General features: G+C 45.3%; 1 protein-coding gene across 1 annotated transcript in view; it reads left to right on the top strand.

Moving 5' to 3' along the window:
* The window catches only part of LOC118383052 (PTB-containing, cubilin and LRP1-interacting protein-like), a 39,344-nt gene that overhangs the window by 1,023 nt on the left and 12,251 nt on the right, over nucleotides 1–26,070 (top strand). Inside the window, exon 2 of the mRNA XM_035769709.1 lies at nucleotides 11,456–11,602. Within this exon, the coding sequence (XP_035625602.1) occupies nucleotides 11,456–11,602 (147 nt within the window). The remainder of the gene's footprint in view (nucleotides 1–11,455; nucleotides 11,603–26,070) is intronic.

Genomic DNA, 26,070 nt, shown 5'->3' with positions numbered 1-26,070 from the left:
CTATCAGTGGAGTCTTGTCTGGCAGCGAAACAGTTCGTTCAGCCTCATTTACTGCCTTTAAAAAAACATAGCTGATATGGTTGACTTGCTTAAGCAAATGTGGTTTCTAATGACAATTGAGATGTACAAACTGTGGCATAAGGGGACAACAAGCGGATAAGAGGCAATCCGTAGTTTTGATTAATACCCGAACCGAGCTAGGATGGACGTTAGTCAATATAACTTTTGAAATGTACAGCGACAGAATTCAGAACATGGGCTGGTGTACAGGGAGAGCACTGTTAGAACAAGTCAGAACCATAGGATGAATAAAGGGGGCATATAAGCAGACAATGAAGGCTCCTACAATATTTGACGATTACATTTCTCTAAAACAGGTTATAGGCTACAGTAAAACAGTCAGAACAGTAGGCAAAATCAATAGGGGTAAATATACCAAATTATTAGGGTGAGGCACATGGGCTACTAACATTTTACTCCACAACATACACTTAGTATTACTTTCTTAGCTACAGTATACATATCTCCCTGGCATATTACATAATTTATGAAGCTGCATACAATACATTTTTGGACTCACATTGTTGTGCTCGGCTAATCTTGCTTCTACACCTGCATTGCTTGCTGTTTGGGTTTTCAGGCTGGGTTTCTGTACAGCACTTTGTGACATCAGATGACGTAAGAAGGGCTTTATAAATACATTTGATTGACTTGAATAGAAAGGTTGTACGGCGGTCCTCCAAGTTAACAGTTGTTTTGACTGCGGCACAAATCATGGTTCATTGATAGCACGGCCAATGTTGACATTTTCTCATTTTAAATTTGGAAAAGAGCACCTTAATCCCAGATGTGGGGCCACACAGCCACTGTCAGTGATTCATTCCAAACCACTCGTTGAATATGCGATTTCCAACTTGTTGTGTAATGTTTATGTCCAATTGCTGATGAGCACCGATACGTTTTATCTATAATTTGTCTTCATATGACAAGAATTAAAAAGGATTTTCCAGTAGATTGTCGACTTGATTCATGATGATGACTGCTAGCTAAGATTGTGAAAGTATGATGTTGACATGATCAGTCCAATCAAAGCTACTGTACATATAAAGGGATTTGATGTCATTTTATCTGTGGCCAATGACCTTTAGCCTTCTTGGATGGGCACTTCTTCTATGGCAGCAGCCAAGGGGCTAGAATTTTCAAGGTCTGCTCTTGTAAGGTCCCGCAGTTGACAGTGCATGTCAGAGCAAAAACCAAGCCAAGTGGTTGAAGGAATTGTCCGTATAGCTCCGAGACAGGATTGTGTTGAGGCACAGATCTGTGGAAGGGTACCAAAATATTTCTGCAGCATTAAGGTCTCCAAGAACATATTGGCCTCCATCATTCTTAAATGGAAGAAGTTTGGAACCACCAAGACTCTTCCTAGAGCTGGCCGCCTAGCCAAACTGAGCAATCAAGGTAGAAGGGCCAGGGTTAGAAAGGTGACCAAGAACCCGATGGTCTCTCTGGCAGAGCTCCAGAGTTTCTCTGTGAAGATGGGAGAACCTTCCAGAAGGACAACCATCTCTGCAGCACTCCACCAATCAGGCCTTTATGGTAGAGTGGCCAGACAAAGCCACTCCTCAGTAAAAGGCACATGACAGCTCGCTTTGTGTTTGCCAAAAGGCACCTAAAGGACACTCAGACCATGAGAAACAAGATTCTCTGGTCTGATGAAACCAAGATTCAACTCTTGGCCTGAATTCAGAGCATTACGGTTGGAGTAAACCTGGCAACAGTCATCACCTGGCCAATAGCATTCCTACGGTGAAGCGTGGTGTTGGTGGCAGCATCATGCTATGGGGATGTTTTTCAGCGGCAGGGACTGGGAGACTACTCAGGATCGAGGGGAAATATGAACAGAGCAAAGTACAGAGAGATCCTTGATGAAAACCTGCTCCAGAGTGCTCAGGACCTCAGACTGGGGTGAAGGTTCACCTTCCAACAGGACAACAACCCTTGAGTGGCCCAGCCAGAGTTGTACTTGAACCCGATAAAACATGTCTGGAGAGAGATGAAAATATCTGTGCAGCGACGCTCCCCTTCCAACCTGACTGAGCTTGAGAGGCTATGCTTAGAAGATTGGGAGAAACACTCCAAATACAGGTGTGTCAAGCTTGTAGCGTCAAGAAGACTTGAGGCTGTAATCACTTCCAAAGGGGTTTCAACAAAGTACTGAGTAAAGGGTCTAAACACTTATGTAAATGTGATATTTCAGTTTAATCCATTTTAGAATAAGGCTATAACGTAACAGATTGTGGAAAAAGTGAAGGGGCCTGAATACTTTCCGAATGTGCTGTATTGGTCTATTATGCGTGGGAATACTTTGGAACAGATTTCCCAAATTAAAGTCACTTGGACCTGACTTGCTGGCGTTTTTACCGTCTTATATGTCCAACAATAAAAATAAAAAATTATAAAAAATACAACTTTTTTGGGGGGGGGATCAGAACTTGGGGGCCAAATATTATAATATTCAGCCTGCAGGCCGTCAGTTGGGGAACCCTGCCTTTATAGTAGTCTAGTCCCACAGAGCAAACCGAGGTGTCATTAATTACTGCAATTCAAGTAATTACCACGGATTCTCTGACCTGTTTGGAAGTGGTGGAAAAAATGGTTTAATGGCACGTATTTTGATCTTTAGGGGCGAGCCGTTCACTGAGACTGGCTTCACGTCTCTAATGCTATCCAGATGTTGCGTGGACTACTTTGCCAAATGAACTTGCACAATCCCCCTCACAGTGCTTGCCCTGGCATCAAGAAGATTGAATCTCGTAGTAAACTTGGGTGAATAGTTTTAAGTGATACTATCTACATATTTTACAACTCCACGCCTTGAAATACTACCACTTTAAGAGGTGAATGTTTATCACATTGTAATTGAGTAATTACACCTTACACCAGCCACCAGACCAGAAAGGACCAATTTATTCCCATCACAGGTTCTGATATACATAAGGACCTATACACATAATCTCCATACTTCTGCACAATTATGTTTGCCTACATTAATGTACAGACTGTTTAAAACATGATTTCATCCTCATAGGGGCCTCTGAAGTGCTAACCCTCTTAAGCTTTTGGTCACAATGCCGGCGTAATGTGACAAAAGTGCCCATTCAAGTATTTCTCAAAACTATTTTTGGAGGCTCAGGTTGGTTTCTCAGATTCAGTCTGGCCTTCCCTGATCTGTTCATTGCAGCCTAGAGGTACTAACAGCGTGGCCTGGCCTTCATGTGTTCTGGTGCTGATCTCCATACTCCATATGCTGGGTTGACTGACGGAGCCAGTCCCAGCCTACTGATCCCAGATTGGTGTGCCTCAGCTCTCCATACCACGGCCCTGTGATCAATCACGTCCCTGGGGGAAAGTGCTGAAATGACGTATGGTTCTGAGGGAGAGCCATTTATCACATGGTCATGGGGCTGTTCCAGCTCGCTGCTTAGCTGCCTGCACACTCATTTCCCATGTCATGTGACTCCCATGGATGGAATACCAGGCGGAATGGCAGTTAACTGTGCCTCTAACGATGCTTAGTTGTCGTTTACTTCTTTATCTGAATGATATTAAGAGACACAGTAAGAAAGAAGATTCTGGTAAAAAGGAGGCCTAGTTAGTGACGGCCATTTTTGGTTCTCTCAGCTACTTGCCACTGTACTGTTGCCATGGTGATGCTTGATCGCTTGCTGCTGCACTGATCAGTCACTCTAATCCCTTTGACTATGTTGATGTCCTTTATTCCTGTTCTGGAACAATCCTGTTCTAGTAGAGTTACGTCATGTATCCTATACATCCGATAATGTTGTATTTGGCTGTTTTTTCTCATCGTTACCATGGTATCCTCCTTCCTTTTCTTCCTTCTCTCTTCTGTTGCCATGGTAACGTTCAGTGTCTTGCTGCATTTTCTCATCTCATGTCAGAGCAGGAAGAAGAGCTATGAGCCAATGTTAGAGCAGACACATTTTCAGGCTGGTATTAAGAATCTACTATATGTGTCAGACGGAGAGAGGGATGATGGAAACATTAACAACATGACATCGTGTTTGTGTCTACAAAATGGCCTCCGTGGTACCAACAGCTTAAAATGTTGAGACATATTTGTGTCCAATGTTAGTTTTCTATTTTGCCACAAAGGATGTATCATGCAGCATTGTCTACTTCCTTTTCTACTTCCCCCATCCTCCCATTCCTCACGTAACATGTCCCCCTGAAGAATCAGTTTCAAGAGCGCTCTCTCTCCCTGGCATCGCTTAGATTTTCAACCGATTTCACAATGTTTGCCGTCCCGGTCTCTGCACACACACACACACTTCCCTCACAACCATCTACCAATTTATATATGTTTCTCTTACTCAGCACCCAGTGCTTTCATAGTTGACATTTTCTACATGGACTACATTCCCATTTCTTTGATATGGGAAACTGGCTGAGCAGACAAAACATCCTATCCTGACACTGCAGAAATGTGTTCAGCCTCCGGGCCTGTTTGAGGTCACTCATGGTCAGAAGCACCGTTAGGTCTGTCTTCTGGGCCTGCTGTGGTGAAGGCTGGGTTGGTCATTTTTTTTTGGGGGGGGTGAAACCGTATTTGCGCGTCTAACTTTCTCACTCATCATTATTCACGATTCATTCTAGATGATCCGTAATCATGGTAGCATCCACATTCATGTAGAAGTGTTTAGAATCATATTCCATTCTTATTTACAATAAAAGTGACTCCAAAATGACAATGCATTATGACACAAAATGTACATGTGGGGACTGGTTAACTGGGGTCATTTGCGTCAGAAAGGTGACAATGTTTTTTACGGCCAGCCGGAGATACAGCCACCACCAGCTGGGGTCTGCGGTTGGCTTCTGTCAATATCCACCTCCCACAACACCGTTTACCGACCAATCAGAGCAACGACAGCCCACCTCCCACAGAACCAAGCCACCAATCAGGGCGCAGGACCTCCCACGGTCCTCTCTGGATTTAGCCCTCTCAGATGCTTGTGAAATGCAGTGGTTCTACTCATAAACTGGTCCCGGATCAGAGGCGGAGGCCGTTAACAGTCTGGCAGGACCAGGGTGATACGGCTGGCTCGTACTATGCTGAGGGAGAGGTAGAGGGGTCCCACTTGTGGTTCGGGAGCCAACCACTGGATGGGTAGGTGGCTTCCTGACTACCTGCCCTCCACTGCTCCGTCTGTGTTTTTAATGCCTCAGTCAGACCGCAGATGGAGTAAGAATGTTTGTGTGTGTGTGTGTAGTAGTGAGTTGTGTGTGTCGTTGTGTGTGTGTTTGTCAGAGTGAGTTGAGAGGCCAAGGCTGATGTTGGTTTATGTGAGCGTCTAGCCAGCCAGCCAGCCAGAGAGAGAGAGCTGGTCTGATAGCAGTCTGAGTTCAGGTTGAGATGGCCCACTGTCTCACCCTGACGCCAACACACACCAGCCCTGCTCTCAAACATCTGTTAGTCTGCTCCACTCTGCTCTTTCATCTTCTGTGTGTGTGTGTGTGTGTGTGTGTGTGTGTGTGTGTGTGTGTGTGTGTGTGTCTTTGTTTGTATCCAGTAGAACATTTTGGGGTCAGTTCTATTGAATGCTATATGTGGATGTTACAGACTAGTATTTGCAATGGTGTACTGTATATCAGTCCGTTTATGTGTTTGAATAAGGTGCTATGTATGCATGTTTCTATGACTAGGCTTGGGCGGTATCCAGATTGTCATACCAAATTATCGACCTTGTAACATTCTGGGATTTTCGGTCATACTGGTACTGAACACAAGGGCCACTATTTTCAAACCCCACTGAGGCCCTGAGATCTGAAGCTTGGCAATGCTAACAAGTACATGCAAAATGCACAACTGCAGAACATTTAGCACAATTTTAAAAGTTAACTTAATAGTTATATCTATCTGGCAAACATTTAGTTGTGAATTCAATACTGTAAGTAGATCACCTGGCGCGTGCTGCATAACGGTGAGAGACCCACAAGGCTCCGGTCTCTCGTTGTTGCAAACAAACACCATGTGACTGGAGAGTGGAAGCTTCATAATGAAACATGATCTGACCGGAGAAATGACCAACACAATATTTATCTCCTAACGTATTGCACATGCTCACTGCAGGTTTTTACTTAAAAAGTAGCTACAACACTTTCAATAAGTCCTTTTGACCGTCCTGTGCCTGTTTCCAAATATCCCGGTGTACGGTATAACGGCCAAGCCTATGTATGACCCCTATGTTCTGTGTCTCAGCCGTTTTCAGTGGGTCGTTGTACTGTGGCTTATGCTATGATTGACCTGAGAGCCTGTCTACTCCAACAGGAGGCTCCCTGAGGGCTGGGAGTGTACCATACCATCTATGACCTGCAAACTACACACACACACACAATCACACGGTCGAAGCGCGCTCACACACACACAAACACACACACACACGTACGTGCATACACACGCTTGTGTGCACAGACACGTATCACTGTTGACACGCGCAAATACGCGCACACACTCCCGAGGCAATCTAGGTCTACCTGAACGTTGTTTGGTGTTGGTCAATGTAATCTTGTCATGTAAGGCCTAAAAATGGAACAGTGTGTACATTCTGTAATTTCATGCTTTTACTTTGTGGTGTGTGAGTGCGTTAGTTTGACTTTTTTCAACAACAAGCAGGTTTTTTCCCCCCTGTATCAGCAGACTGCCCAAGGATTTCAATGGCAGAAAAATCCCTCTACCGTCTCTCCTCTGATCTCTCACAGAGCTATAGAATCCCCCTTCTCTCACTCCAGGATGGTCACTTCCAAACAGTGTAAAATTTCTACTCCCCTCAATTTTCAAATGCTCTCTCAATCCATAACATTCAGTCAAAAGTTATTTTGGAAAAGTCACGTGCTTCGCTCATGCGTGAAATGTATACCATTTTACAAGTAAAATCTCGGGGCTGTTATTGAGAATGTGGCATACCTTTTTTTTTTAAACACAGAGTATGAAATGCATCTAAAGATTTCAGTGAATGGGCTAGATGAGGAGCAGACTGTACAGACAGCCGTGCGTGCGTGTGACCGACCGGTATTGGGTATCCGAGGAGCATATCAATATCAATTCCTTGGATCCAGAATCAGACACTCATCCCCAACCCAAATAGAATGTACAATATTCGTAACTCGATGAGGCATTTTTTTTTATTCAGAGGAATAATAAAATAAGGAAAATACAGTGAAAATATTATGAATAGAATTCCAGTTTTATTCCTCGCGGTGCCAGTGTGAGTCCCCCGCCTTCCGACCCGGGCTGACCACAGGAATGTGGAGCACTGTCAGGAAGCCATAAAGTTCTGACGCGGAGGTCAGTGAGCGTTTACGCACATGTGGCTTTAGTTTCAAAACTGCCTCTCCTCCACTTCTCTTTTACTCTGCTCTTCTTTTCTCCTGTTTTTCTCTCCTCATCATCTTTCCTCCTCGTCTGGTCCACAGGTGGAGTTTGGGTTGTATGATGGAGATGTAGGAGGATGGGTTGTATGATGGAGATGTAGTGGGGTAATGTAGGAGGATGAGTTGTATGATGGAGATGTAGTGGGGGTAATGTAGGAGGATGGGTTGTGTGATGGAGATGTAGTGGGGTAATGTTGTATGATGGAGATGTAGTGGGGTAATGTAGGAGGATGAGTTGTATGATGGAGATGTAGTGGGGGTAATGTAGGAGGATGGGTTGTGTGATGGAGATGTAGGAGGATGGGTTGTATGATGGAGATGTAGTGGGGGTAATGTAGGAGGATGGGTTGTGTGATGGAGATGTAGGAGGATGGGTTGTATGATGGAGATGTAGTGGGGTAACGTAGGAGGATGGGTTGTATGATGGAGATGTAGTGGGGTAATGTAGGAGGATGGGTTGTATGATGGAGATGTAGTGGGGTAATGTAGGAGGATGGGTTGTGTGATGGAGATGTAGGAGGATGGGTTGTATGATGGAGATGTAGTGGGGTAATGTAGGAGGATGGGTTGTATGATGGAGATGTAGTGGGGTAACGTAGGAGGATGGGTTGTGTGATGGAGATGTAGTGGGGTAACGTAGGAGGATGGGTTGTATGATGGAGATGTAGTGGGGGTAATGTAGGAGGATGGGTTGTGTGATGGAGATGTAGGAGGATGGGTTGTATGATGGAGATGTAGTGGGGTAACGTAGGAGGATGGGTTGTATGATGGAGATGTAGTGGGGTAACGTAGGAGGATGGGTTGTATGATGGAGATGTAGGAGGATGGGTTGTATGATGGAGATGTAGTGGGGTAACGTAGGAGGATGGGTTGTGTGATGGAGATGTAGTGGGGTAACGTAGGAGGATGGGTTGTGTGATGGAGATGTAGTGGGGTAACGTAGGAGGATGGGTTGTATGATGGAGATGTAGTGGGGGTAATGTAGGAGGATGGGTTGTGTGATGGAGATGTAGGAGGATGGGTTGTATGATGGAGATGTAGTGGGGTAACGTAGGAGGATGGGTTGTGTGATGGAGATGTAGTGGGGTAACGTAGGAGGATGGGTTGTATGATGGAGATGTAGTGGGGGTAATGTAGGAGGATGGGTTGTGTGATGGAGATGTAGGAGGATGGGTTGTATGATGGAGATGTAGTGGGGTAACGTAGGAGGATGGGTTGTATGATGGAGATGTAGTGGGGTAACGTAGGAGGATGGGTTGTATGATGGAGATGTAGGAGGATGGGTTGTGTGATGGAGATGTAGGAGGATGGGTTGTATGATGGAGATGTAGTGGGGTAACGTAGGAGGATGGGTTGTATGATGGAGATGTAGTGGGGTAACGTAGGAGGATGGGTTGTATGATGGAGATGTAGGAGGATGGGTTGTATGATGGAGATGTAGTGGGGTAACGTAGGAGGATGGGTTGTGTGATGGAGATGTAGTGGGGTAACGTAGGAGGATGGGTTGTGTGATGGAGATGTAGTGGGGTAACGTAGGAGGATGGGTTGTATGATGGAGATGTAGTGGGGGTAATGTAGGAGGATGGGTTGTGTGATGGAGATGTAGGAGGATGGGTTGTATGATGGAGATGTAGTGGGGTAACGTAGGAGGATGGGTTGTGTGATGGAGATGTAGTGGGGTAACGTAGGAGGATGGGTTGTATGATGGAGATGTAGTGGGGGTAATGTAGGAGGATGGGTTGTGTGATGGAGATGTAGGAGGATGGGTTGTATGATGGAGATGTAGTGGGGTAACGTAGGAGGATGGTTGTATGATGGAGATGTAGTGGGGTAACGTAGGAGGATGGGTTGTATGATGGAGATGTAGGAGGATGGGTTGTGTGATGGAGATGTAGGAGGATGGGTTGTATGATGGAGATGTAGTGGGGTAACGTAGGAGGATGGGTTGTATGATGGAGATGTAGTGGGGTAATGTAGGAGGATGGGTTGTATGATGGAGATGTAGTGGGGTAATGTAGGAGGATGAGTTGTATGATGGAGATGTAGTGGGGGTAATGTAGGAGGATGGGTTGTGTGATGGAGATGTAGGAGGATGGGTTGTATGATGGAGATGTAGTGGGGGTAATGTAGGAGGATGGGTTGTGTGATGGAGATGTAGGAGGATGGAGATGTAGGAGGATGGGTTGTATGATGGAGATGTAGTGGGGGTAATGTAGGAGGATGGGTTGTGTGATGGAGATGTAGGAGGATGGAGATGTAGGAGGATGGGTTGTATGATGGCGATGTAGTGGGGTAACGTAGGAGGATGGGTTGTATGATGGAGATGTAGTGGGGTAATGTTGTATGATGGAGATGTAGTGGGGTAATGTTGTATGATGGAGATGTAGTGGGGTAATGTAGGAGGATGGGTTGTATGATTGAGATGTAGTGGGGTAACGTAGGAGGATGGGTTGTATGATGGAGATGTAGTGGGGTAATGTAGGAGGATGGGTTGTATGATGGAGATGTAGTGGGGTAATGTAGGAGGATGAGTTGTATGATGGAGATGTAGTGGGGGTAATGTAGGAGGATGGGTTGTGTGATGGAGATGTAGGAGGATGGGTTGTATGATGGAGATGTAGTGGGGGTAATGTAGGAGGATGGGTTGTGTGATGGAGATGTAGGAGGATGGGTTGTATGATGGAGATGTAGTGGGGTAACGTAGGAGGATGGGTTGTATGATGGAGATGTAGTGGGGTAATGTAGGAGGATGGGTTGTATGATGGAGATGTAGTGGGGTAATGTAGGAGGATGGGTTGTATGATGGAGATGTAGTGGGGGTAATGTAGGAGGATGGGTTGTGTGATGGAGATGTAGGAGGATGGGTTGTATGATGGAGATGTAGTGGGGTAACGTAGGAGGATGGGTTGTATGATGGAGATGTAGTGGGGTAATGTATGATGGAGATGTAGTGGGGTAATGTTGTATGATGGAGATGTAGTGGGGTAATGTAGGAGGATGGGTTGTATGATTGAGATGTAGTGGGGGTAATGTAGGAGGATGGGTTGTAACTGTAGCACTACTGGTGCTTGTTTTTAGATGGGGGGTGTCACAGTGGCTTTACTCTGGTTTGGGGTGACAATCCCTCCTCTCCTTCAGCTGAAATGTGGACAACAGATGAGGGACCTTCTCACTCTCTATTTCTCTGTTTCTCACTCTCTGCGTGTGAAGTGTCCATCAGAACAGGACATGAGAGCCTTGCCGCCTCGTCTCAAACTGGAATCTGGGGTTTTGTAAGGCCGACCAGAACCATATGTTCTGGTCTCTGGCCCACAGAGGCAGGGAATGGGATTGTGGAATTTCTGGTTTCCTTGAAAAGCCTAAACAAAACCGAGCAGGCTAATGAAATCATGACTCGCACAACTTCAGCAGAATAGAAAGTACTTGTGGGAACTAAGAATGTGATCTATTAATCTAAAATGGTATTCATCAATAACATATTAGTGTCATGCGTTTCTTGTATTACTACAAGAGTGTTTTATACTATATAGTGCTATACTATTAACCTGTAACAGCTCCCCATATGCTCCTTCAGTCAGTCTCTCTGTCAGTCTACCATTCTCTGTCAGATGCTTGCTAGCTTGTGTTTAGGTCCCAATTTGACGTGCTACTTTGTGATTTTATCATTTGTGAATTTTTTTTTATCTTTCTGTGTTGCTCTGTGTCCACAAATGTTGATGGATGGATCGATAGATTAATGTAAGGCTGGATGGACAGACAGACAGACGGGTGGGTGGGTGGATGGATGGGATGGATGGATAGATTTAATGTAAGGGTGGATGGACAGACGGGTGTGTGGGTGGGTGGGTGTGTGGGTAGATGGGTGGGTGGATGGGATGGATGGATAGATTTTAATGTAAGGCTGGATGGACAGACGGGTAGGTGGGTGGGTGGGTGGATGGATGGGCATATTGATTGATTTCTTGATTGGTTGATTGATTGACCATTACTTTATCTCCCCCAGCACTTCCAGACGATGCTGAAGACCAAGCTGAACGTTCTGACACTGAGGAAGGAGCCGTTGCCCACAGTGATATTCCATGAGCCGGAGGCCATCGAGTTGTGCTCTACCACGCCGCTCATGAAGAAAAGCACCCATAACGGCTACAAGGTACACACACACACACGCACACGCACACACACACTCTGTTATGTGTGTTTCATTGTTGTGTATCACTGGTGAGAACAATTGGCTTGTGTTAGTACTGTAATCCTGGCACATATTGTAGGTGTGTGTTATGGGCACACGTCTTCTATCAGTGTGTGTGTTTGCCTAGCTGTGATAACTGTCTAATTTAGATGTTTATCCTGCGAGCTGCCTGAGTCTAAGTCTATTCTCTGTGTTCAACCTAAAACAAACATAAACAGTCCTGCAGGTTGAAAAAGCAGGAGAGAAACATGTTCTGTTATTACAGACAACACTTCCCTGTGTGTGCACAGGGGGGAACCCAGGAGACTGGGGTAGGGGCACAGGGTGTTATGTTGGCTGGAACTAAGGCAACTTCCAGTTGTGTGGGTGAGATGGTGGGAGATGTTTGGCAGGCTTGTTAAGGCTTTCACATCAGCTCATTTGGAAAAGGCTTTGAATATAAACACACACCAAACCACTGGCTCACTTATGATCTAACTCATTCAATCACAACACACAACACAGACGACCAAAAGACAACTTGACGTTCCACAATGGACAATGAAGCGCTATTCATGTTGAGTGACTGGCTATGTGCCAGTAGAAGTGGCTATGCTATGTGCCAGTAGACGTGGCTATGCTATGTGCCAGTAGAAGTGGCTATGCTATGTGCCAGTAGATGTGGCTATGCTATGTGCCAGTAGAAGTGGCTATGCTATGTGCCAGTAGATGTGGCTATGCTATGTGCCAGTAGAAGTGGCTATGCTATGTGCCAGTAGAAGTGGCTATGCTATGTGCCAGTAGAAGTGGCTATGCTATGTGCCAGTAGAAGTGGCTATGCTATGTGCCAGTAGAAGTGGCTGTGCTATGTGCCAGTAGAAGTGGCTGTGCTATGTGCCAGTAGAAGTGGCTGTGCTTTGTGCCAGTAGAAGTGGCTATGCTATGTGCCAGTAGATGTGGCTATGCTATGTGCCAGTAGATGTGGCTATGCTATGTGCCAGTAGATGTGGCTATGCTATGTGCCAGTAGATGTGGCTCTGCTATGTGCCAGTAGATGTGGCTCTGCTATGTGCCAGTAGAAGTGGCTCTGCTATGTGCCAGTAGAAGTGGCTCTGCTATGTGCCAGTAGAAGTGGCTCTGCTATGTGCCAGTAGAAGTGGCTCTGCTATGTGCCAGTAGAAGTGGCTCTGCTATGTGCCAGTAGAAGTGGCTCTGCTATGTGCCAGTAGAAGGAACTGGCCAGGTTGTACCTTTTTAAGAGGGTTGCACATGGAGATCACATGACTGACTGATTAGAATAGCAGACACTATTTAGTGCAGAGGTGCTGATCTCGTTCAGAACAGGACTTGTTCCAGAACACCTGCGAAAATGTTCTGCTGAAACCCAACCAGCCATCCAGTATAACCTTCTGGCAGGACAGAAGAGAACAGTGGGGCTTTTGGTCTTTAGGTCTGGGGCTCAGCACAGCCAATGGGAAACTGACAGTCTCCATCCCAAATTGTCCCTGTTACCTAAGTAGTGCACTATAAAGGAAACAGGGTGCCATTTGGGATGCAACCACTGACTGGGGTTTTGGTCTCCAGTTGGTGTTGCGGTGCCAGGCTAGCCTAGCCCTTGGTGTTTGTGCATGCCTGTATTTTTCCCAGACTTCTGTCCTCTGCTGAACTGTGAGGTTGAAGCTGATTAGTTGGAGCTCCTCAGTGGACCTCACTGTCCCGTGTGAATTAGTAAGGTCTCAATCTGCCCACAGTCTGTAGTACACACGCATGCACAGACACACAGTCCCTTTTCCCTCCCTTTTCCTCTCGCCTCAGACGTCTTTTCAAGGTAGCTTTGAGAGAGCTTGGTTTAGTTTCCATGGACACCACTACATCTATTTATCAGGGAATGCCAGCTACAAAAGAAGGTGATTATTTTTTAAAACTTATTTACTTACTCACCCTGGCTCTATGCCGTTCCAGGGCTTTCAATTTATGTAGGAAAGCAGAGTCGAGTAGAGCCGATTTCCACACCTACAGAAGTAGGGCTTTTTAGAGGGGTGGGGATTTGAATACTAACAGCTACATCAGAGGGGTGTGTGTGTGCTGATCATTTTCTCATGGCTCTCTTGTCCCTCTGCAGAAGACATATGGTGAGCAATAGGTTTGGAACATCGAAATACAATAAAATCACAGTATCGAATTGCAATAAATATAGAATTGTGAGAATCGCAATGCATATCATATCGATACCTAAGTATCGTGATAATATCTTATCGTGAAGTCCCTGCCAATTCTCAGCCCTAGCCTCCACCCACTCACCCCAACCCGAATACCACTATCCCCCTGCCAATGCTAACGGCTGCTGGGATGGAAAGCTATTTCTCAATGTTCCTCTCTCTCCCAACCCACAGCCTCTCTCTGTCTGGAGACTCTGTGTGTCTGAAGGGATCAGTTTGAGCAAGATGACGTACACAATTGCTAATCTTGATCACATAGGCCTATGTATTTCGGCCTTAGTTAAGGTGATTTGTAGATCAGTGATTTGGCACAGACACTTCTCTGCTCTCCCAACCCCAGAGCCTTGGATAGGAATAAGCAATATGGAGGACTTCTTACTAGCCTGTCAGAGGGCAAGGTGGAGTTATTACCATATTGCTTATACCTGTACAATCGTCTCAGATCTCAATAAGTTCCCAGGGTGGTACAGTGTTGATTTGGGATTGGGCCTCTCTTTGCCCTACCCTGCTCTCTCTACAACCCAGATCCCAATCCCTGCCATGGAGTCCATAGCTGTGGTCCACACGCATTCCAACCACTTTCAATCACTCCCCTGTCACTCTATCAATACTGGTAGGAACCACCTTGACTCAGAGCAGCTGCAGAGGGGCATCAGTGTGTTACTTACCTTCACGGAGGCATCTAAGCTTTCACAGTCTTTGTGTGTGTGTGTGTGTGTGTGTGTGTGTGTACTTGGTGGCTCTGAGTTCAACAGCTCCTCCAGGTAAAGAAGCAGGGAGAGGAAAAGGAAAGCTCCTTATTTCAGCTTCTGTAAAAAGCTTGGGAGGGAGCTGAGTTTTCCATTCAGGATTCCCAGTTTTGAGACAGAACACAGACCAAACAAAGCACCATACAAACACCCCCTGTGAGTGTGTGTGTGTGTGACTTGGATGTGATCCAGAAAGCGAGAGCTAATCGCCTGGCTCTGGTTTGAATCTCTTTGATTATATAACGACCCGGCTGCGGAGGGCAGCAGCGGCACATCGTTTCCATGGAGACAAAGCTAAGGCCAGGTGTGCACGTGTGCTCTGAGGATCTGGGTACTCTGCTGCTCACCATCCTGGCTCGTCAGCTACTGGCTCCAGCCTTAGCACTGTTTACACTAGCCCTCCCTTCCCCTACCTTAAGGACTTTTGTTTAATTGGTTAGTTGACCACATTGGTCAAAGACGCCATGGAAAACACTGGTGTCACAGTGGGGTCTGTCTGACAGGATGGTGTCTGTTACACCATCAGGCCCTCTCATCAGGCCCTCTCATCAGGCCCTCTCATCAGGCCCTCTCATCAGGCCCTCTCATCAGGCCCTCTCATCAGGCCCTCTCATCAGGCCCTCTTATCTGCCCTCTACTTCTCCCATTGTCATCCATGTCTCAGCCTTGCTGAACAGACAGTTGATCTTAGGACTAAACGTTTAGCATTCTCTCTGTGGCTTATATTCATGGCTGCCAAGGGAAGCCAGGCTTCCCCAAAAAGTGAACCCCCACCCAATTTGTTTACATCATTTTCCTTAAGTTTGTATCTCAACGGACAAAGAATCCAAGTGAGTGAAACAGCGTCCCTGTAGAAAATAGTCCAAATAAAGAAAAACTCTTGAACGAGTAGGTGTGTCCAAACTTTTGACTGGTACTGGATATACATTTGCAGTACACTGAACAAAAATATAAACACAACGTGTAAAGTGTTTCTGGTTTTCTGATTCACGCCCCTACCTTTTGTTTTATAGTATCTGTGACCAACAGATGCATATCTGTATTCCCAGTCATGTGAAACCCATACATAAGGGCCTAATGAATTTATTTCAATTGACTGATTTCCTCATATGAACTGTAACTCAGTAAAATCTTTGAAATTGTTAGATGTTGTGTTTTTAATATTTTTTTCGTTCAGTATACATTTTAATTTATTTTGTTTCGGGCAACGGTAATTTTACTCTGACAAATTGGGTTCATGGACATTTTTGAAAAGTTTGAGAGCACCTCTTCCCTGGAGACTTTGATCAACTTGAGATGTAATAATAGACCAGGATAATGGTATTCTCTTTGCAGACAGACCCGGGGAGGGGAAGGAGGATTTTTGTCTGTTTTCAGTTGTTTTTGAGAACAGTGATTTAGAACCATCTGGGCCAGTCGGGAGCTGTGTACTATGTGGGACAGAATCCCTCGAGCTCTGGGAAATTCTTCTCTGGTCCCGGTCCTGTCGCTGTATATTACATTAGCTCTATTTCACTGTGTGATTCTAAGAAAAAGGATTCAATACATATTTTCAAGCTTTAGAAGGTTCATTGTGTGTTTAGAGTGCGTGTTTGTGTTCGACAGATAGGGAGAGTAAAAACGAGAGAGAAGCGAGTGGGAGATCATAGATCATGTGTCTGTCAGTGAGGCCTTTGTTTTGCTTTGTACTTTATATTCTAATGTACAATGCCTTCAGAAAGTATCCAGACTTCTTCCACATTTTGTTACGTTACAGCCTTATTCTGAAATTGATTAAATATTCCCCCCTCATATCTACACAAATTTTGGCTAATTTATCTATTCTAAAGAATGAAAAACAGAAATATCACATTTACATAAGTATTCAGACCCTTTACTCAATACTTTGAAGCCTCTTTGGAAGTGATTACAGTCTCAAGTCTTCTTGGGTATGACGCTACATGCTTGGCACACCTGTATTTGGGGAGTTTCTAACATTCTTCTCTGCAGATCCCCTCAAGCTCTGTCAAGTTGGATGAAGAGCGTTGCTGCACAGCTATTTTCGGATCTCTCCAGAGATGTTTGATCGGGTTCAAGTCCGGGTTCTGGCTGGGCCAATCGAGGGTATTCAGAGACTTGTCCCAAATCCTCTATTGCGTTGTCTTGGCTGTCTGCTTAGGGTCGTTGTCCTGTGTGCCCCAGTCTGAGGTCCTGAGCGCTCTGGAGCAGGTTTTCATCAAGGATCTCTCTGTACTTTGCTCCGTTCATCTTTGCCTCGGTCTTGACTAGACTCACAGGCCCTGCCTCTGGAAAAACACCCCACAGCATGATGGTTCCAACACCATGCTTCACCATAGGGATGGTGCCAGGTTTCCTCCAGACGTGACACTTGGCATTCAGGCCAAAGAGTTGAATCTTGGTTTCATCAAACCTCATGGTTTGAGAGTATTTAGGAGCCTTTTGGCAAACTCTAAGCGGGCTGTCATATGTTTTTTTCTGAGGAGTGGTTTCCGTCTGGCCACTCTACCATAAAGGCCTGATTGGTGAAGTGGTGCAGAGGTGGCTGTCCTTCTGGTAGGTTCTCCCATCTCCACAGAAGAACTGTAGAGCTCTGTCAGAGTGACCATCAGTTCTTGGTCACCTCCCTGTCCAATGCCCTTCTCCTCTGATTGCTCAGTTTGGCTTGGCGGCCAGCTCTAGGAAGAGTCTTGGTGATTCCAAACTTCTTCCATTTAAGAATGATGGAGGCCACTGTGTTCTTGGGGACCTTCAATGCTGCAGACTTTTTAATTTTATTTAATCCATTTTAGAATAAGGCTGTAACGTGCAAAATGTCAAGTGGTATGAATACTTTCGAAGTCACAAAGTGTGTGAGATGGTGTGTATGTTTGTGTAAGGCAGATGTCTGCTTTAAATGAACTACTTTCTATTGGCAGTGATGATCTCAGCCAGGGCTTCCCTCAGATTGGTCCCTTTGATATAAAACTCTGGTTTGCCCTTTATATACTTCCCCACAGTCAGATTATGTGTCTGCGTCCAGAATGAAGTTAGAGGTAGTTTCGCCAGCCAATGCTAACTGGCGTCAGCACAATGACTGGGAGTCTATAGTATCTGCTAACATGCTAACATGCGCTAGTTAGCAACTTTCTCCAAACTGCATGCAGAGACATACAAATGGTATCCACGAGTTCATCTGACTCTGGGGAAGTAAATAAAGGGCCTCATGTAAAAAAATCTTGAAGTATCCCTTTAATAAACCAATAGAAAAGTCCCAAAACATTAAAACCTGCCTATTTGGCACTCCAGGCAGACTCAAGCAAATGCTCAAAGTATCTGTGAACCCAAGTCTGACCACAAGTCCAGCTTTTCAGCATTATAATCCTATTTATCCTCACCATCTCTCTTCCTGTCTCTGCTTGCATTTCACAACATCACTTAACTTAATTTTAGAGAAGTGTTAGAACAAAGCATTTCTGTATTTTTGTCCATGAAAAGAACAATACAAATGTTGAATGTGAGAAGTGGATATAAAAACAGGAGTTTATGAAGGAAGGGAGATGTTGAGGGGTGAGTGCAGTACAACACACAGTCTTCAACACAGATAGTGGATAGAATCTCACAGAAAGCCACAGGACCCCAGTCCATCAGATAGCTTAGGTGCTGGCAAAATGGCTGCCTATACCTTCATCACACTAAAAACTAAGGCTGGAAGTGATTAGATCTGACTGTGAGCTCATGATGTGCTCTTTCTGGTAGCATGGTTAAGCTAGTTTAAAGCTAGAATGTTAGCTTACCCTCAAGCCATGCTATGCATACCACCGTGCATCCCACTGCTGGCTTGCTTCTGAAGCCAAGCAGGGTTGGTCCTGGTTGGGAGACCAGGACTGCTGGAGGGCCAGTAGGAGGCACCCTTTCCTCTGGTCTAAATATTCCAATGCCCCTGGGCAATTAATATATATTTTTAACCTTTCATTTAACTAGGCAATTCAGTTAAGAACAAATTCTTATTTACAATGGCGGCCCACCGCGGAACAGTGGGTTAATTGCCTTGTTCAGGGGCAGAACAACAGACGTTATACCTTGTCAGCTCAGGAATTCGACCCAGCAACCTTTCAGTTACTGGCCCAGTGCTCGAACCTCTAGTCTACCTGCCGCCCCACGATGACTGGGGACATTGCCCTGTGTAGGATGCTGTCTTTCGGATGGGACGTTAAACAGGTGTCCTGACTCTGGTCACTAAAGATCCCATGGCACTTATTGTAAGAGTAGGGGGGTTAACCCTGGTATCCTGGATAAATTTCCAATCTGGCTGTCCTACCATCATGGTCACCTAATCATCCCCAGCTTACAATTGGCTCATTCATCCCCCTCCTATCCCCTGTAACTATTCCCCAGGTCATTGCTGTAAATGAGAATGTGTTCTCAGTCAACTTACCTGGTAAAATAAGGGTTAAATAAATACATGTTGGCATATTACTCGGCTCATTTTTGTTGAGAGAGAGGTCTGGTGGCAGGAATTCTGGGGGTGTGAAGGACCCCATTGTGAGTCTGTGGACACACTGGGATGTAGCCAACAGCATCTGTTTTGTCTACACACACACACAAACCCGTCTCCCCCGTCCACACACACAAACAAACAGGCACTGTTATTCAACACAAGCCAGCAAGCTCATACTTAAAAACACTTAAGACTCCTGAACAGCTAATCATATGGCTACCCGGACTATTTGAATTGACCCATTTTTACCTACACTACCGTTAAAACAACATCAAGTTGATCAGAAATACAGTGTAGACAATGACTATTGTAGCTGGAAATGGCAGATTTTATTTTTTGAATGGAATATCTGTGTAGGCGTATAGAGGCCCATTATCAGCAACGACCACTCCTGTGTTCCAATGGCGCGTTGTTAGCTTATCCAAGTCTAGCATTTTAAAAGGCTAATTGAGCATTAGAAAACCCTTTTGCAAATATGTTAGCACAGCGGAAAACTGTTGTCCTGATTACAGGCTCAACATAACCAGAAACAAATAACTTCCTTCTGAGAAATGAAGGCTATTCCATGCAAGAAATTTCCAAGAAACTGAAGATCTCATACAACGCTGTGCACTACTCCCTTCACAGAACATCGCAAACTGGCTCTATCTGGAATAGAAAGAGGAGTGGGAGGCCCCGGTGCGCAACTGAGCAAGAGGACTAGTTTGAGAAACAGATGCCTCACAAGTCCTCAACTGGCAGCTTCATTAAAGACACCAGGCTTAACGTCAACAGTGAAGAGGTGACTCCGGGATGCTGGCCTTCTAGGCAGAGTTCCTCTGTCCAGTGTCTGTGTTCTTTTGACCATCTTAATCATTTCTTTTTATTAGCCAGTCTGAAATATGGCTTTTTCTTTGTAACGCTGCCTAGAAGGTCAGCATCCCGGAGTCGCCTCTTCCTGTCTTAACTGCACTGTTGGCTAAGGGCTTGTAAGTAAACATTTCACTGTAAGGTTTTACACCTGTTGCATTCAGCATTTCACTGTAAGGTTTACACCTGTTGTATTTGGCGCATGTGACAAATAACATTTGATTTGATGCTTCTGTACTTTGACGACTAGTAAGTATTTTTTAAACCTCCTGTTTCGGGCTGGATGTATCAATGTGTAGTTCTCACATGCATAATCTATTAGCAGAATCACTTACCTCAATTAGCTAGCCATGAAATCCCCAGTTTGAAAGCAACGGTTTTCTGAAAGTTGTGCAGCGCTGTTTTCCCTACATTTACTCCCCACGTTGACCAGCCCCTAGAAATTTGAGTTTCACTGAGCTCCAGTCCCTCACCGTTTGAGTGACAACTAGCAAGACGCACAAACAGTAGAGCAAGAGAGAGAGAGAGCAGTGACGTGGTGCACATATCCCTACTGGATCGTGGAAATGTATCATGGCGCCGGAGAAGATGGCTGACGTTTTACGTGCTCCTAACCACCTTTGTTTTTTTTGTTCGTATTTTTTGCATTGTTTGTAACTAAAAAAGAAACGTATTCTGTACATAATGTTGCTGCTACCGTCTCTTATGACCCAAAATAATTTTGGACTTCAGAACAGCAATTACTCTCCACGAACTGGCAGAAGCTTTTTTTTCCTTTAACGAGTCCGACGTAAAGGATATACTGCTTTCCCGGGAACAGGCCCAAATCCCCGTCATTTGCATGAAGAGAAGACGGAGAAAAACAGGACAGTGGTCGGGCTGCCTTCTGAGAATTCGTAGGCGATCGAATGAACCCCCAGTGCCTTCCGTTCTACTAGCTTACATGCAATCATTGGAAAATCAAATCGATGACCTACGGGGAAGATTAAACTACCAACGGGACATTAAAAACTGTAAAATGTTATGCTTCATGGAGTCGCGGCTGAACGACGACATTATCAACATACAGCTGGATGGTTATACGCTGTATCGGCAGGATAGAACAGTGGTGTCTGGTAAGACAAGTCGGGGCGGACTATGTATATTTGTAAACAACAGCTGGTGCACGATATCTAAGGAAGTCTCAAGGTTTTGTATCTCATGTTATGCTGTAGACCATACTATCTACCCAGAGAGTTTATCTGTATTTTTCATAGCTGTCTACATACCACCACAGACCGATGCTGGCACTAAGACCGCAGTCAATGAGCTGTATTCCGCCATAAGCAAACAGGAAAAGGCTCATCCAGAGGCTGTGCTCCTAGTGGCTGGGGACTTTAATGCAGGGAAACTTACATTTGTTAAATGTGCAACCAGAGGGGATAAAATCTCTAGACCACCTTTACTCCACACACAGAGACGTGTACAAAGCTCTCCTCACCCTTCATTTGGCAAATCTGACCATAATTCTATCCTCCTGATTCCTGCTTACAAGCAAAAATTAAAGCAGGAAGCACCAGTGACTCGGTCAATAAAAAAGTGGTCAGATGAAGCAGATGCTAAGCTACGGGACTGTTTTGCTAGCACAGACTGGAATATATTCCGGGATTCTTCCGATGGCATTAAGGAGTACACCACATCAGTCACTGGCTTCATCAACAAGTGCATTGACGACGTCGTCCCCACAGTGACCGTACGTGCATGCCATGGATTACAGGCAACATCTGCACTGAGCTAAAAGGTAGAGCTGCCACTTTCAAGGAGCGGGACTCTAACCCGGAAGCTTATAAGAAATCCCACTATGCCCTCCGATGAACCATCAAACAGGCAAAGTGTCAATACAGGACTAAGATCGAATCGTACTATACCAACAGGTTTTAAGCAGACCCCCATAGTGCCTGTGCCCAAGAACACTAAGGTAACCTGCCTAAATGACTACTGATCCGTAGCACTCACGTCTGAAGTGCTTTGAAAGGTTGGTCATGGCTCACAACAACATTATCCCAGAAACCCTAGACCCACTCCAATTTGCATACCGCCCTAACAGATCCACAGATGATGCAATCTCTATTCCACTCCACACTGCCCTTTCCCACCTGGACAAAAGGAACACATATGTAAGAATGCTCTTCATTGACTACCGCTCAGTGTTCAACACCATAGTGCCCTCAAAGCTCATCACTAAGCTAAGGACCATGGGACTAAACCCCTCCCTTTGCAACTGGATCCTGGACATCCTGACGGGCCGCCCCCGGGCGGTAATGGTAGGTAACAATACATCCGCCATGCTGATCCTCAACACAGGGGCCCCTCAGGGTTACATGCTTAGTCCCCTCCTGTACTCCCTGTTCACACATGACTGCATGGCCAGGCACGACTCCAACACCATTTAGTTTGCCGATAACACAACAGTGGTAGGCCTGATCACCGACAACAACGAGACAGCCTATAGGGAGGAGGTCAGAGACCTGGCTGGGTGGTGCCAGGACAACAACCTCTCCCTCAACACGATCAAGACAAAGGAGATGATTGTGGACGTCAGGAAAAGGACGACCGAGCATGCCCCCATTCTCATCGACTGTGCTGCAATGGAGCAGGTTGAGAGCTTCAAGTTCCTTGGTGTCCACATCACCAACAAACTAACATGGTCCAAGCACACCATGAGAGTTGTGAAGAGGGCACGACAAAACTGAAAAGATTTGGAAGAATTTCACTAAGGTCTACACCTGTTTTTATTTGGCGCAAGTGACCAATAAACTTAGATTTGATTTGTGATGTAACACGCAATTTTCTGGGACCACTTTTAGCTTGTGGGTGCTACTTTCAGAACAATTGGCTAAAAAGTATACAAAAGTACTGTAGAATATCTTTAAACAAACTCCCACACTTTCACGTGCAGCTCTGTCACTAGCCAGCTGTACTGGCTGACTCAGTAAGTGGAGAAGAATGTTTTAACAACCGCCTCAGGAATGCGAAATTCTCCAGGAGTTCTTTGGTAGTAATGTAAGGGGAGGCCTACAGATAGGGACCTCTGTCGAGAAAAGGTGCAAGTACTACACCCCCACCCCCACCCCCTATTCCTTATATAACACTTTACTCTAGGCCATAGCTTTGAGTGTGTTCTGTAGGGAATAGGGAGACATTTTGGACACAGTTACAATGATTGTATCCCACATAAGACCAGTATGACCCAGAACATTTTCAAAAACCTACAATGCCAATACAGGAAAGGCTTTCTCCTAAACCAGGGCTGTCGTGGCGTGTTTTGGTTTTATAGACATGGTTCCCTCTCTCTGTCAGTCAGAGGTGGTTGGTTGCACCTCAATTGGGGAGGATGGGCTCGTGGTAGTGACTGGAACAGAATAAATGGACTGTTATCAAATACATCAAACACGTGGTTTCCATTTGTTTGATTCCATGCGTTCCGTTCCAGCCATTATTATATGCCCTCCCAGTCCTCAGAATGGTATGTGAGTTAGTTCAGAATTGGTTTAATTAGAAGTGTTCCCAACAACAAGTACCTGAACATCAGGCCTTTCCTAAAACTGCACTTCTCCAGCTGGACTCGGGTCCTTCGCACTTTCTCATCTCATCTTTCTCTTCTCTTCTCCTCTGTTCTCTCCTCTGATACACAAATCAGCTGTGCATCTCCATTCAGTAAACAGTCAGTAAACAGTCTGGGATAGAGAGGGAGAGGTACAGATGAGGGGGGTAATACAGCTCCTGGATGTGTCCTGCTGCTGCACACGCACTCACTCACAGACAGACTGACAGAGAGACAGACAGCTCCCTCTGCCCCCCCCACACCTTCCCTCTGTCTGGGCTGAGAGGAGAGAAGGAGCCAGGATGTTCCTGTCAGTGTCTGTCTCCCTGTTGGGTTTAGGAAAGCTGATCTGCGGATGTTTGCTCTTGACTCCCTGGCCTCTCTGTCTGCCTCTATCTCTCTGTCACCACCTCTTTTCTCCCTCCTTCTCACCTCAAGCTGGTCTCTACACCTGTGTTGATCACTCATAATGTGCTGTGTTCAGGGGATCAGTTAGATCTTTTTCTGGTGATTCAAGGGGAAGAAATGGCAGATTATTTCACAAAGAATCATCTGCACAAACATTCTGTGCTCTCTTGGCAGTCGTGTGTGTGTGTGTGTGTGTGTGTGTGTGTGTGTGTGTGTGTGTGTGTGTGTGAGAGACCGGAAGATACTGATTAAAAATGAGACAGAGAGTGGAGATTGTCAGGAGAGACTGAGAGCGAGACAGAGAGAATCCTCCATAATCCCAGTGCTGGTAATTGCGGCCACATGTTTATCCACACAAAGCACAGTGTTTAGCCATGTCCTCTCTCTCGGAGTGTCTGTCTCAAAGCACAACTCTGCAGTCCTAACCAACTACAGCAAAGTAATGTGTCTTGTTTAACTAGTAGGAATCATGCGTAAAGTGGGGAGAACAAGTATTTGATACACTACCGATTTTGCAGGTTTTCCTACTTACAAAGCATAGGTACACTTCAACTGTGAGAGACGGAATCTAAAACAAAAATTCAGAAAATCACATTGTATGATTTTTAAGTAATTAATTTGCATTTTATTGCATGACATAAGTATTTGATACATCAGAAAAGCAGAACTTAAAATTTGGTACAGAAACCTTTGTTTGCAATTACAGAGATCATACGTTTCCTGTAGTTCTTGACTGCAGCAGGGATTTTGGCCCACTCCTCCATACAGACCTTCTCCAGATCCTTAAGGTTTCGGGGCTGTCGCTGGGCAATACGGATTTTCAGCTCCCTCCAAATATTTTATTTTGGGTTCAGGTCTGGAGACTGGCTAGGCCACTCCAGGACCTTGAGATGCTTCTTATGGAGCCACTCTTTAGTTGCCATTGGCTGTGTGTTTTGGGTCGTTGTGATGCTGGAAGACCCAGCCACAACCCATCTTCAATGCTCTTACTGAGGGAAGGAGGTTGTTGGCCAAGATCTCGCGATACATGGCCCCATCCATCCTCCCCTCAATACGATGCAGTCGTCCTGTCCCCTTTGCAGAAAAGCATCCCCAAAGAATGGTGTTTCCACCTCCATGCTTCACGGTTGGGATGGTGTTATTGGGGCTGTACTCATCCTTCTTCTTCTTCCTCCAAACACGGCGAGTGGAGTTTAGACCAAAAAGCTCTATTTTTGTCTCATTCAACCACAAGACCTAATCCCATTCCTCCTCTGGATCACCCAGATGGTCATTGGCAAACTTCAGACTGGCATGGACATGCGCTGGCTTGAGCAGGGGGACCTTATGTGCGCTGCAGGATTTTAATCTATGACTGTGGTCCCAACTCTCTTCAGGACATTGACCAGGTCCTGCCGTGTAGTTCTGGGCTGATCCCTCACCTTCCCCATGAGGTGAGATCTTGCATGGAGCCCCAGACCGAGGGTGATTGACCGTCATCTTGAACTTCTTCCATTTTCTAATAATTGTGCCAACAGTTGTTGCCTTCTCACCAAGCTGCTTGCCTATTGTCCTGTAGCCCATCCCAGCCTTGTGCAGGTCTACAATTTTATCCCTGATGTCCTTACACAGCTCTCTGGTCTTGGCCATTGTGGAGAGGTTGGAGTCTGTTTGATTTAGTGTGTGGACAGGTGTCTTTTATACAGGTAATGAGTTCAAACAGGTGCAGTTAATACAGGTAATGAGTGGAGAACAGGAGGGCTTCTTAAAGAAAAACTAACAGGTCTGTGAGAGCTGCAATTCTTACTGGTTGGTAGGTGATCAAATACTTATGTCATGCAATAAAATGCAAATTAATTACTTAAAAATCATACAATGTGATTTTTTTTTGTTTGTTTTCGATTCCGTCTCTCACAGTTGAAGGGTACCTATGATAAAAATTACAGACCTCTACATGCTTTGTAAGTAGGAAAACCTGCAAAATCGGCAGTGTATCAAATACTTGTTCTCCCCACTGTATATTCAGTACCTTTCAGTCCCCTAACCTAACCACTGATACAGGGTCAGATATTATTTTAACCCCCTAAATGTTAAGATTAGGATTGGAGGTAGGCCAATCTGATTTTAGATCTGAACCCATCTCCCCCAACCAATCAGTAATCTATGGCTTGTCCCAACTGACTCCC

This window comes from Oncorhynchus keta, chromosome 1 (assembly GCF_023373465.1).
Source record: "Oncorhynchus keta strain PuntledgeMale-10-30-2019 chromosome 1, Oket_V2, whole genome shotgun sequence".
NCBI classification, from domain to species: Eukaryota; Metazoa; Chordata; class Actinopteri; order Salmoniformes; family Salmonidae; genus Oncorhynchus; species Oncorhynchus keta.
The sequence above is the reverse complement of the archived record's forward strand: the minus strand, read 5'-3'. Positions and strand labels throughout refer to the sequence as shown.